General features: G+C 44.1%; 1 protein-coding gene across 2 annotated transcripts; it reads right to left on the reverse strand.

Annotated features, from left to right (window-relative positions):
- Positions 1-8,458: 8,458 nt before the first annotated feature.
- LOC116370255 (stonustoxin subunit beta) lies at positions 8,459-10,230 on the reverse strand. Of its 2 annotated transcripts, XR_004208721.1 has the most exons (3): positions 9,891-10,230; positions 9,696-9,742; positions 8,459-9,249 (listed from the first exon to the last, which is right to left on the reverse strand). XR_004208721.1 is itself a non-coding variant. In XM_031819733.1 (2 exons), exons 1-2 carry the CDS (start codon positions 9,715-9,717, stop codon positions 8,693-8,695), a joined length of 579 nt encoding a protein of 192 aa, XP_031675593.1. In that variant the 5' UTR covers positions 9,718-9,757; the 3' UTR covers positions 8,459-8,692. The 2 variants fall into 2 exon arrangements, 1 of the variants encoding a protein (XP_031675593.1); XM_031819733.1 differs by lacking the exon at positions 9,891-10,230 and having other exon boundaries at positions 9,696-9,757.
- Positions 10,231-13,216: the final 2,986 nt, after the last annotated feature.

The raw sequence follows: 13,216 nt of genomic DNA on the forward strand, positions 1-13,216 counted from the left end.
CAGAAATGTATCCAGGTGAGTATCTGAAGTTACATTTTAACAGGAATGTTTACAGGTTTGGTGCCAGGAACAAATAAATAAAATCAGATTTTACTGGTCACATACACATGGTTAGCAGATGAGCAAGAGGACAAGTACATTAGAGTGTCTAGTTCCTCTGTCCAGTGTCTGTGTTCTTTTACCCATCTTAATCTTTTTTATTGGCCAGTCTGAGATATTGCTTTTTCTTTGCAACTCTGCCTCGAAGGCCACCATCCCAGAGTCGCCTCTTCACTGTTGACGTTGAGACTGGTGTTTTGCGGGTATTATTTAATGAAGCTGCCAGTTGAGGACTTGTGAGGGTGTTTCTCAAACAAGACACTCTAATGTACTTGTACTCTTGCTCAATTGTGCACCGGGGGCCTCCCACTCCTCTTTCTATTCTGGTTAGAGCCAATTTGCGCTGTTCTGTGAAGGGAGTAGTACACAGCATTGTACGAGATCTTCAGTTTCTTGGCAGTTTCTCGCATAGAATAGCCTTCATTTCTCTGAACAAGAATAGGCTGACGAGTTTTAGAATAAAGATCTTTGTTTCTGGCCATTTTGAGCCTCTAAATCGAACCCACAAATGCTGATGCTCCAGATACTCATCTAGTCTAAAGAAGGCCATTTTATTGCTTCTTTAATCAGGACAATAGTTTTTAGATGTGCTAACATAATTGCAAAAGGGTTTTATAAGGAACAATTAGCCTTTTAAAATTATAAACTTGGATTAGTTAACACAGCATGCCATTGGAACACAGGAGTGATGGTTGCTGATAATGGGACTCTGTACTCCTATGTAGATTTTCCATTAAAAAAAACTGCCGTTTCCAGCTACAATAATCATTTACAACATTAACAATGTCGACACAGTATTTCTGATCAATTTGATGTTCATTTTAATGGTCAAAAAATTGCTTTTCTTTCAAAAACATTTCTAAGTGACCCCAAACTTTTGAACGGAAGTGTATATCAGAACAAATAGCAGCAGGAATGTATACAGCTAGAGACACAATACTGTTAAAATATATATCAGTATATTATGGAATGCAGTTATTGCAGCTACAGTGCCTTGCGAAAGTATTCGGCCCCCTTGAACTTTGCGGCCTTTTGCCACATTTCAGTCTTCAAACATAAAGATATAAAACTGTATTTTTTTGTGAAGGATCAACAACAAGTGGGACACAATCATGAAGTGGAACGACATTTATTGGATATTTCAAACTTTTTTAACAAATCAAAAACTGAAAAATTGGGCGTGCAAAATTATTCAACCCCCTTAAGTTAATACTTTGTAGCGCCACCTTTTGCTGCGATTACAGCTGTAAGTCGCTTGGGGTATGTCTCTATCAGTTTTGCACATCGAGAGACTGAATTTTTTTCCCATTCCTCCTTGCAAAACAGCTCGAGCTCAGTGAGGTTGGATGGAGAGCATTTGTGAACAGCAGTTTTCAGTTCTTTCCACAGATTCTCGATTGGATTCAGGTCTGGACTTTGACTTGGCCATTCTAACACCTGGATATGTTTATTTTTGAACCATTCCATTGTAGATTTTGCTTTATGTTTTGGATCATTGTCTTGTTGGAAGACAAATCTCCGTCCCAGTCTCAGGTCTTTTGCAGACTCCATCAGGTTTTCTTCCAGAATGGTCCTGTATTTGGCTCCATCCATCTTCCCATCAATTTTAACCATCTTCCCTGTCCCTGCTGAAGAAAAGCAGGCCCAAACCATGATGCTGCCACCACCATGTTTGACAGTGGGGATGGTAGGTTCAGGGTGATGAGCTGTGTTGCTTTTACGCCAAACATAACGTTTTGCATTGTTGCCAAAAAGTTCAATTTTGGTTTCATCTGACCAGAGCACCTTCTTCCACATGTTTAGTGTGTCTCCCAGGTGGCTTGTGGCAAACTTTAAACAACACTTTTTATGGATATCTTTAAGAAATGGCTTTCTTCTTGCCACTCTTCCATAAAGGCCAGATTTGTGCAATATACGACTGATTGTTGTCCTATGGACAGAGTCTCCCACCTCAGCTGTAGATCTCTGCAGTTCATCCAGAGTGATCATGGGCCTCTTGGCTGCATCTCTGATCAGTCTTCTCCTTGTATGAGCTGAAAGTTTAGAGGAACGGCCAGGTCTTGGTAGACTTGCAGTGGTCTGATACTCCTTCCATTTCAATATTATCGCTTGCACAGTGCTCCTTGGGATGTTTAAAGCTTGGGAAATCTTTTTGTATCCAAATCCGGCTTTAAACTTCTTCACAACAGTATCTCGGACCTGCCTGGTGTGTTCCTTGTTCTTCATGATGCTCTCTGCGCTTTAAACGGACCTCTGAGACTATCACAGTGCAGGTGCATTTATACGGAGACTTGATTACACACAGGTGGATTGTATTTATCATCATTAGTCATTTAGGTCAACATTGGATCATTCAGAGATCCTCACTGAACTTCTGGAGAGAGTTTGCTGCACTGAAAGTAAAGGGGCTGAATAATTTTGCATGCCCAATTTTTCAGTTTTTGATTTGTTAAAAAGTTTGAAATATCCAATAAATGTCGTTCCACTTCATGATTGTGTCCCACTTGTTGTTGATTCTTCACAAAAAAATACCGTTTTATATCTTTATGTTTGAAGCCTGAAATGTGGCAAAAGGTCGCAAAGTTCAAGGGGGCCGAATACTTTCGCAAGGCACTGTAAATACAATTATAATAAACCACATATGCAATCACTCATGTGATCTGCATCAACACACCCTCCAACCCCTCCTGGGACCATCCCCCAACACACCCTCCAACCCCTCCTGGGACAATCCCCCAACACACCCTCCAACCCCTCCTTGGACCACCCCAATCCAACCCCCAACCCCTCCTGGACACACTGATTTCAATGTCCTTTGTCAAGGTCAGATGACTTTCAGTCAACAGTCTCTTGTGTGTCTTCACTCTGTAGCCCACATTCTAGTCTGTCTCTGATGATGTCATTTAGAACACCATTCAACTCAGTGTTCTGATAGTTTCTTTAATGCAACAGCAAACATTGGTACTGATTCTCCCTCTTCCTGATGTCTCCTGTGGAACCTGAACCTTTCAGCATTAACTAGTGGTTCCTGTGAAAAATGTCCTTTAAGTATCTCCACAATATCCCCATACGTCTTATTACCTGATCTGTCTGGCTGTAGCAGGCTGTCTAGTAAATTACATGTCTTTGGCCCCGTTACACTAAAACATGTAGGCACAATGTTGTCCTGATCAATGCCATTTACAAGAACAAAATATTTAAACTGTTCTGTATATGAGCTCCTCTGCTCAATACTTTCATCAAACTGTCTAATGGTTCCAACAATTACAACCATTTTTCATTTCTCAGGAAGTTCCTGATTGTCACTCACTTCAATATTGTCCTCAACCAGGGCAATATTTTCCTCGGTCACGTGATCTTCATTCACTTCACTCACTGACGTTTGCTCCTAAGTGCGTTCATTTATCAGTTTTAATTAAAAGGTTTGTCTTTATTTTTTTTTCACCTTTATTTAACTAGGCAGTTTTAAGAACAAATTCTTATTTTCAATGACGGCCTACTAGTCCAACGCTCTAACCACTAGGCTACGCTGCCACCCAGATGATGGCCTACTAGTCCAACGCTCTAACCACTAGGCTACGCTGCCACCCAGATGATGGCCTACTAGTCCAACGCTCTAACCACTAGGCTACGCTGCCACCCAGATGATGGCCTACTAGTCCAACGCTCTAACCACTAGGCTACGCTGCCACCCAAATGATGGCCTACTAGTCCAACGCTCTAACCACTAGGCTACGCTGCCACCCAAATGATGGCCTACTAGTCCAACGCTCTAACCACTAGGCTACGCTGCCACCCAGATGATGGCCTACTAGTCCAACGCTCTAACCACTAGGCTACGCTGCCACCCAGATGATGGCCTACTAGTCCAACGCTCTAATCACTAGGCTACGCTGCCACCCAAATGACGGCCTACTAGTCCAACGCTCTAACCACTAGGCTACGCTGCCACCCAGATGATGGCCTACTAGTCCAACGCTCTAACCACTAGGCTACGCTGCCACCCAAATGACGGCCTACTAGTCCAACGCTCTAACCACTAGGCTACGCTGCCACCCAAATGACGGCCTACTAGTCCAACGCTCTAACCACTAGGCTACGCTGCCACCCAAATGACGGCCTACTAGTCCAACGCTCTAACCACTAGGCTACGCTGCCACCCAAATGATGGCCTACTAGTCCAACGCTCTAACCACTAGGCTACGCTGCCACCCAGATGATGGCCTACTAGTCCAACGCTCTAACCACTAGGCTACGCTGCCACCCAAATGATGGCCTACTAGTCCAACGCTCTAACCACTAGGCTACGCTGCCACCCAAATGACGGCCTACTAGTCCAACGCTCTAACCACTAGGCTACGCTGCCACCCAAATGACGGCCTACTAGTCCAACGCTCTAACCACTAGGCTACGCTGCCACCCAAATGATGGCCTACTAGTCCAACGCTCTAACCACTAGGCTACGCTGCCACCCAAATGACGGCCTACTAGTCCAACGCTCTAACCACTAGGCTACGCTGCCACCCAAATGATGGCCTACTAGTCCAACGCTCTAACCACTAGGCTACGCTGCCACCCAGATGATGGCCTACTAGTCCAACGCTCTAACCACTAGGCTACGCTGCCACCCAAATGATGGCCTACTAGTCCAACGCTCTAACCACTAGGCTACGCTGCCACCCAGATGACGGCCTACTAGTCCAACGCTCTAACCACTAGGCTACGCTGCCACCCAGATGACGGCCTACTAGTCCAACGCTCTAACCACTAGGCTACGCTGCCACCCAGATGACGGCCTACTAGTCCAACGCTCTAACCACTAGGCTACGCTGCCACCCAGATGACGGCCTACTAGTCCAACGCTCTAACCACTAGGCTACGCTGCCACCCAGATGACGGCCTACTAGTCCAACGCTCTAACCACTAGGCTACGCTGCCACCCAGATGACGGCCTACTAGTCCAACGCTCTAACCACTAGGCTACGCTGCCACCCAGATGATGGCCTACTAGTCCAACGCTCTACACATACAAACCCCCATGATGCTCTGCAGCACAACCCCAATATACAACAAATACATACATAAATAAGTCAATGGACACGAAACAAAACTCATAGAGGAATTGAAATGTTCAGTTCTAGAAAGTAGAGCCATGGGATAGAGTCAGAAAGGTCAGTATGTTTGATACCTGGTTACAGAGGTGACATAACAAGCATAAGGTCCATTATAACACAGTGAAGTAGGACCATGGGATAGAGTCAGAAAGGTCAGTATGTTTGATAGCTGGTTACAGAGGTGACATAACAAGCATAAGGTCCATTATAACACAGTGAAGTAGGACCATGGGATAGTCAGAAAGGTCAGTATGTTTGATACCTGGTTACAGAGGTGACATAACAAGCATAAGGTCCATTATAACACAGTGAAGTAGGACCATGGGATAGAGTCAGAAAGGTCAGTATGTTTGATACCTGATTACAGAGGTGACATAACAAGCATAAGGTCCATTATAACACAGTGAAGTAGGACCATGGGATAGAGTCAGAAAGGTCAGTATGTTTGATACCTGATTACAGAGGTGACATAACAAGCATAAGGTCCATTATAACACAGTGAAGTAGGACCATGGGATAGTCAGAAAGGTCAGTATGTTTGATACCTGGTTACAGAGGTGACATAACAAGCATAAGGTCCATTATAACACAGTGAAGTAGGACCATGGGATAGTCAGAAAGGTCAGTATGTTTGATACCTGGTTACAGAGGTGACATAACAAGCATAAGGTCCATTATAACACAGTGAAGTAGGACCATGGGATAGAGTCAGAAAGGTCAGTATGTTTGATACCTGGTTACAGAGGTGACATAACAAGCATAAGGTCCATTATAACACAGTGAAGTAGGACCATGGGATAGAGTCAGAAAGGTCAGTATGTTTGATAGCTGGTTACAGAGGTGACATAACAAGCATAAGATCCATTATAACACAGTGAAGTAGAGGTGGGAGCTAAAAGCAGACATGGACAGTGAGACGGTATGAGGAGGTCAGGGGTCAAACACTAGATCAGGACATGTAGAAATGGCAGGGCTGGAAATAGACATAGACACATTCTGATTATGGCTCAGACCTGACCTGAGACACCCAAACAGAAGATGCCATAGCAAAGTCCTGACCTGAGACACCCAAACAGAAGATACCATAACAAAGTGGGTCTAGGGTTTCTGGGATAATGGTGTTGATGTGAGACATGACCAGCCTTTCATAGCACTTCATGGCTACAGACGTGAGTGTTACGGGTCGGTAGTCATTTTGGCAGGTTACCTTAGCGTTCTTGGGCACAGGGACTATGGTGGTCTGCTTAAAACATGTTGGTATTACAGACTCAGACAGGGAGAGGTTGAAAATGTCAGTGAAGACACTTGCCAGTTGATCAACACATGCTCACAGTACACGTCCTGGTAATCCTTCTGGCTCTGCAGCCTTGTGAATGTTGACCTGTTTAAAGGTCTTTCTCACATCGGCCGCGGAGAGCGTGATCACACAGTCTTCTGGAACAGCTGGTTCTCTCATGCATGTTTCAGTGTTCTTTGCCTCGAAGCGAGCATAGGAGTAGTTAGCTCATCTGGTAGGCTCGTGTCACTGGGCAGCTCTCGGCTGTGCTTCCCTTTGTAGTCTGTAATGGTTTGCAAGCCCTGCCACATCACAGGGATCTGGGCCTGTTCCCGAGAGAGCAGTATATTGTTTGCGTCGGGCTCGTCAGACTCGTTAAAGGAAAAAAAGGATTCTGCCAGTCCGTAGTAAGTAATCGCAGACCTGATGTCCAGAAGTTATTTTTTGGTCATAAGAGACGGTAGCAGCAACATTATGTACAAAATAAGCAAATAAATAAGTTACAAACAATGCAAATAAACAAACAAATAACACAATCGGTTGGAACATAAAACGCCTTCTTCGCCGGGGACGTTTATGTATGAGTGTGTGTGTGTGTCTAGTGTGTGTGTGTGTCTAGTGTGTGTGTTTGTCCAGTGCGTGTGTGTGTCTAGTGCGTGTGTTTGTCCAGTGTGTGTGTTTGTCCAGTGTGTGTGTGTGTCCAGTGCGTGTGTGTGTCCAGTGTGTGTGTGTGTCCAGTGCGTGTGTTTGTCCAGTGTGTGTGTGTGTCCAGTGTGTGTGTTTGTTTAGTGTGTGTGTTTGTTTAGTGTGTGTGTGTGTCCAGTGCGTGTGTTTGTCCAGTGTGTGTGTGTGTCGAGTGTGTGTGTTTGTCTAGTGTGTGTGTTTGTCCAGTGTGTGTGTTTGTTTAGTGTGTGTGTCCAGTATGTGTATGTGTGTCCAGTGCGTGTGTTTGTCCAGTGCGTGTGTGTGTCCAGTGCGTGTGTGTGTCCAGTGCGTGTGTGTGTCCAGTGCGTGTGTTTGTCCAGTGTGTGTGTCCAGTGCGTGTGTGTGTCTGTTGCGTATGTGTGTCCAGTGTGTGTGTTTGTCCAGTGCGTGTGTGTGTCCAGTGTGTGTGTTTGTCTAGTGTGTGTGTCCAGTATGTGTATGTGTGTCCAGTGCGTGTGTGTGTCTGTTGCGTATGTGTGTCCAGTGCGTGTGTTTGTCCATTGTGTGTGTCCAGTGCGTGTGTGGTGTCTGTTGCGTATGTGTGTCCAGTGCGTATGTGTGTCCAGTGCGTGTGTTTTGTCCAGTGTGTGTGTCCAGTGCGTGTGTGTGTCTGTTGCGTATGTGTGTCCAGTGGTGTGTTTGTCCAGTGCGTGTGTGTGTCCAGTGTGTGTGTTTGTCTAGTGTGTGTGTCCAGTATGTGTATGTGTGTCCAGTGCGTGTGTGTGTCTGTTGCGTATGTGTGTCCAGTGCGTGTGTTTGTCCAGTGTGTGTGTCCAGTGCGTGTGTGTGTCTGTTGCGTATGTGTGTCCAGTGCGTGTGTGTGTCCAGTGCGTGTGTGTTCCAGTGTGTGTGTTTGTCCAGTGTGTGTGTCCAGTATGTGTATGTGTGTCCAGTGCGTGTGTGTGTCTGTTGCGTATGTGTGTCCAGTGCGTGTGTTTGTCCAGTGTGTGTGTCCAGTGCGTGTGTGTGTCCAGTGCGTGTGTGTGTCCAGTGCGTGTGTTTGTCCAGTGTGTGTGTCCAGTGCGTGTGTGTGTCCAGTGCGTGTGTGTGTCCAGTGTGTGTGTTTGTCCAGTGTGTGTGTCCAGTATGTGTATGTGTGTCCAGTTGCGTGTGTGTGTCTGTTGCGTATGTGTGTCCAGTGCGTGTGTTTGTCCAGTGTGTGTGTCCAGTGCGTGTGTGTGTCTGTTGCGTATGTGTGTCCAGTGCGTGTGTGTGTCCAGTGCGTGTGTGTGTCCAGTGCGTGTGTTTGTCCAGTGTGGTGTGTCCAGTATGTGTATGTGTGTCCAGTGCGTGTGTGTGTCTGTTGCGTATGTGTGTCCTGTGTGTGTGTTTGTGTGTGTGTGTTCTCACAGGGCGCAGGATCACAGAAAGAGACGGACACAGAGTTACCATGGTTATTTTTCCAGGAATAAACTGGTCCAAACTGGTGTGTGTGTTCCTCCGTGTATTTAAATGTCATATTGTGATCAAATATAAAACACATGATTAGAGTGAAACATCATGTTGTGTTTGACACAGTGACCACTTGACAAAGGGACACTGAGGAGGTAACATCATAAACCCTAAACCCTGGATAGAGGGGCTCGGTGAATGTGGTGTGGAATGTGTACAGGTGGGTCAGTGTGTCAGAGGAGACTCTGTAGAAGGACAGAGTGCCAGCTGGCCAGTCCAGATACACTCCTACTCTGTGGGAGCTGGAGGAAGGGACGTCTATGGTAGTGTGATTATTATTGTGACAGGCCTTGTAACTGCAGTCAGAGCAGACCAGACTCCAGGACTTGTCATTGTATCCAATCCCACAGTCAATGCCCCCTCCTCTCCTTTTGATTCCTTTATATGTCACTCCCATAACAGCCCCTCCCCCACTCCTCTCTACCTCCCAGTAACAGCGCCCAGTCAGACCCTCTCTACACAGCACCTGTTCACAGTCCTCAAATCTATCTGGGTGACCAGGATACCGCCGCTCCTGTCTCCTACATGTCACCTTTCTGTTCTCCTCAGACAGAGAGAGGAGTCTGTTTACTGTGTTTGGGTCCAGTGTGAGATCACAGGCATCTGATGGATGAAACCAGACACAATATTAGGAGTCATCATCATTCACATTAGAATGTTAACTCACTTTTCACTAATTACACATACATTTAATGTAGATGTGTCTAGGTATCAACAGGAGAAGTTAAGGTAACTTGAGACTTGTTGAATGATCATATGTTATACTGTATGGTAATGTAAAAAAAACACTTATTCACAAAAATGACACACATACACTCACACCCTGAACACACACACATATGTAACACGAACATGCCACTCACCTACACAGACACACACATTGTCAAAGCAACTCTTTCTAAACATTGGTGTCCCTGATTTCTGCTTCTGTAGAACTACAGATTATATTTAATATGACCAAGTAAGTAATGATGGTGGTCTTTGACTTTGACTTAACTTGAATTTAAGACTTTTTCTTAATCATATTCTTCACAGCAGTTAACACTCACATTTTCTAAGGCCAGGTTTCATTGCGTTCTCTCCACCATGTTCCACACTGTAGTGGTAAGCAGAAGAACAGACAGTCATTGAGGGTTACACACAACACACACAGTCAGCATATAATTTGGTAAGAATGTTTGTCTTAACAGGCCTGATAAGTCAAATATGCCTGATATGAACATTGACATAAACCCTCTACATACTTGAGTTTCTCCAGTCTGCAGTGTGGATCCTCCAGTCCAGCAGAGAGCAGTCTGACTCCTGAGTCCTCCTGGGTGATTGTATCTCAGGTCCAGCTCTCTCAGATGTGAGGGGTTTGACCTCAGAGCTGAGACCAGAGAAGCACAGCCTTCCTCTGTGACTAGACAGCCTGACAGCCTGCAAAGAGATCATCATCATTTCACAAACACACTGTTAACTGACCAGACCATTTAAAAAGAAGTATCAGTCAAAAGACAGACAGTGAGGTATCATATTTAGATTGTATTGAGTATTCAGTCCACACCAAACAAAATCAAATCAAAATCAAATCCAACTTTATTTGTCACATGCGCCGAATACAACAAGTGTAGACCTTGCCGTGAAATGCCTTACTTACAAGCCCTTAACCACAGTGTAGATCTCACCAGTGAAAAGCTTACTTACAAGCCCTTAACCAACAGTGTAGACTTGCCGTGAAATGCTTACTTACAAGCCCTTAACCAACAGTGGTAGACCTCACAGTGAAAAGCTTACTTACAAGCCCTTAACCAACAGTGTAGACCTCACAGTGAAAAGCTTACTTACAAGCCCTTAACCAACAGTTTAGCCTCACAGTGAAAAGCTTACTTACAAGCCCTTAACCAACAGTGCAGTTCAAGAAGAGTTAAGAACATATTTACCAAATAAACTAAAGTAAAAAAACGAAATAAAAAATTATAAAAAGTAACACAATAACATAACAATAATGATGTTATATACAGGGGGGTAGCAGTACTGAGTCAGAGGCGGGGTTACAGGTTAGTTGAAGTAATTTTACATGTAGGGAGGGTGAAGTGACTATGCAAAGATATTTAACAGCGAGTATCAGCAGTGTACAAACCAAATGGATGGGGAGAGTTGGGGGTCTATGTAATGGTCCGGTGGCCATTTGATTAATTGTTTAACAGTCTTATGCTTGGGGGTAGAAGCTATGAAGGAGCCTTTTGGTCCCAGACTTGGCGCTACGGTACCACTTGCCGTGCGGTAGCAGAGAAAACAGTCTATGACGAGGGTGACTTGAGTCTGACAATTTTATGGGCTTTCCTCTGACACCGCCTATTATAGAGGGTCCTGGGTGCCAGGAAGCTTGGCCCCAGTGAGTACTGGGCCATACGCCACTACCTCTGTAGAACCTTGTGGTCAGATGCCGATTGTGTATTAAAATTGTCAAAAGTTTAGTGCAATGAATACATCAAGCTTGTGGACTTCCATGATTAAGAAAAATCATGAATTAATCATTAATAATACGAGTGAGATGCTACAACAAAACATTCTAACCTCTCACCATTAACCTCTAATTAAAGATTACATTCTGTACTGTCTGTCACCTAATATGAAACATTTGATCTCAATCCAAAATGCTGGAGCATAGCTCCAAATTTAAAACTTTAAACTTCACTGTCCAAACACATATGAGTGTGGGACTATGTGTACCTGGTAAACACGTGGATCTGGTGAACAGTTATCACTTGTTGACCAACTACAGTGTCGTGTCTTTGGCTATGCCGGATTGTGATATGACATGCTATTTTATAAAATCCTTTCTTTGTAATGAATATTACCGATTGAGCTAATCATGTAAATGTAATTAACTAGAAAGTCGGGGCACCACAAAATAATATTTATAAAGCAGTTATCTTCCGATAAAACTCTTAAAGACCAAGTCATATTTTACATCAATAGCAGTCAATATTAATCGGCACCTTATTTCAGTCTCATCTGAAAGTTTTGAATTCTTGGTTATCTTCACAAACCCTGGCTAACACGTTGAATCAGCAATACAAAATTGGGTTTAATTATTTATTACTAAATACCTAAGTAATCACACAGAATTACACATACACAGAATGAATCATACCTTGATTACAAATGATGTCATAAAGGAGGAAAGTCCCTTGCGGACAAAACAGATATGACAGCTGGTTACACAAAAGAAAAGGGGCTGGGTTCGAGTGAAAGAACGGGAAGATTGAGGAACAAAGGGAGAAGCGATGTCTCTATTGTAAATATGGTATCTTATGCATTCTAAATTACCGCCCATTTGGAAAAGGAAAATGCAATAAATATTTACTCTGAGCTGCGCTTCGGTAGGGTTGGTGGTAGATGGAAGGGCCGTGTTGCCCAAACGAGTTCTATTGAAGAATGTCTCTGCTGGTAAATTGGATAAGTTGCAGTAATGTCATTGTGTGGTAGACGGGTACTCTGTCTGTTCTTTCCTAGCCCACTTTTGCAGCTGCTGTTGCTAACTCAACGGCTAGGAGGAATCACTTCTGTAGTGAATAAGAGTTCATACCATACGCAACCAAATCTCACACTCAGGTTGGCTTCGTTCTGTAGTTATTATCTGAACCATTCTGACATCGGATCGTCATCTAATGTACCCAGAACAGTTATTATCTGAACCCTTCTGACATTCGGATCGTCATCCTAATGTACCCAGAACAGTTATTATCTGAACCCTTCTGACATCGGATCGTCATCCTAATGTACCCGGAACAGTTATTATCTGAACCCTCTGACATCGGATCGTCATCCTAATGTACCCGGAACAGCTATTATCTGAATCATTCTGACATCGGATCGTCATCCTAATGTACCCAGAACAGTTATTTTATCTGAACCATTCTGACATCGGACCGTCATCCTAATGTACCGGAACAGGAGGTTACATTTTCGTCAAGACTTTATATAGTGGAGGGAGAAGGGTGTGATTTTCATAGTTTACAGCCCATGTCTCTTCACAAGGTCACTGATTGAGCAGAGCCCTAACCTTATGAAAACCCAAATCTCTCATTTGGAAGCTAAAATTACATTTAATCTTTTCACCAATAATGTTATATTCCAAACATTTAAAATTGAACAACCATTCCATGTGAATCCGATAACTACAACGCTCAGACTAGAGTTTATGGTCATCCTATCATTGATGAGAATATCATCATATGAGAACCGAACTGACATCATATTCATAAGTACCCACGCATATGTTCACTGGTCGATTACCAGAATATGGTTCATTTCCTCCCACCTTCTGATGTTCCCAGAACTCTATGTTACCAAGGAGTTTTTAATGTCACATCAGTAGGTAGGGAGAGGAAAAGGGGGGGAAGAGGTATTTATGCCAGTCATAAACCTACCCCAGGCCAACGTCATGACAACAGGAATACTGACCTCAGAGTCTCCAGTTTACAGTGGGGATCCCCAGTCCATCAGAGAGCAGCTTCACTCCTGAATCCTTCAGGTCATTGTTACTCAGGTCCAGCTCTCTCAGGTGTGAGGGGTTTGACCT

This window comes from Oncorhynchus kisutch, unplaced genomic scaffold, assembly GCF_002021735.2.
Source record: "Oncorhynchus kisutch isolate 150728-3 unplaced genomic scaffold, Okis_V2 scaffold2505, whole genome shotgun sequence".
Taxonomy (NCBI): Eukaryota; Metazoa; Chordata; class Actinopteri; order Salmoniformes; family Salmonidae; genus Oncorhynchus; species Oncorhynchus kisutch.

Coding starts and splice junctions, on each gene's coding strand:
- LOC116370255 (XM_031819733.1), bottom strand. CDS start 9,717: ATGAAACCTGGCCTTAGAAAAT. Junction 9,250..9,695: donor GAAACCTGGCCTTAGAAAAT/GTGAGTGTTAAC, acceptor TTCATCCATCAG/ATGCCTGTGATCTCACACTG.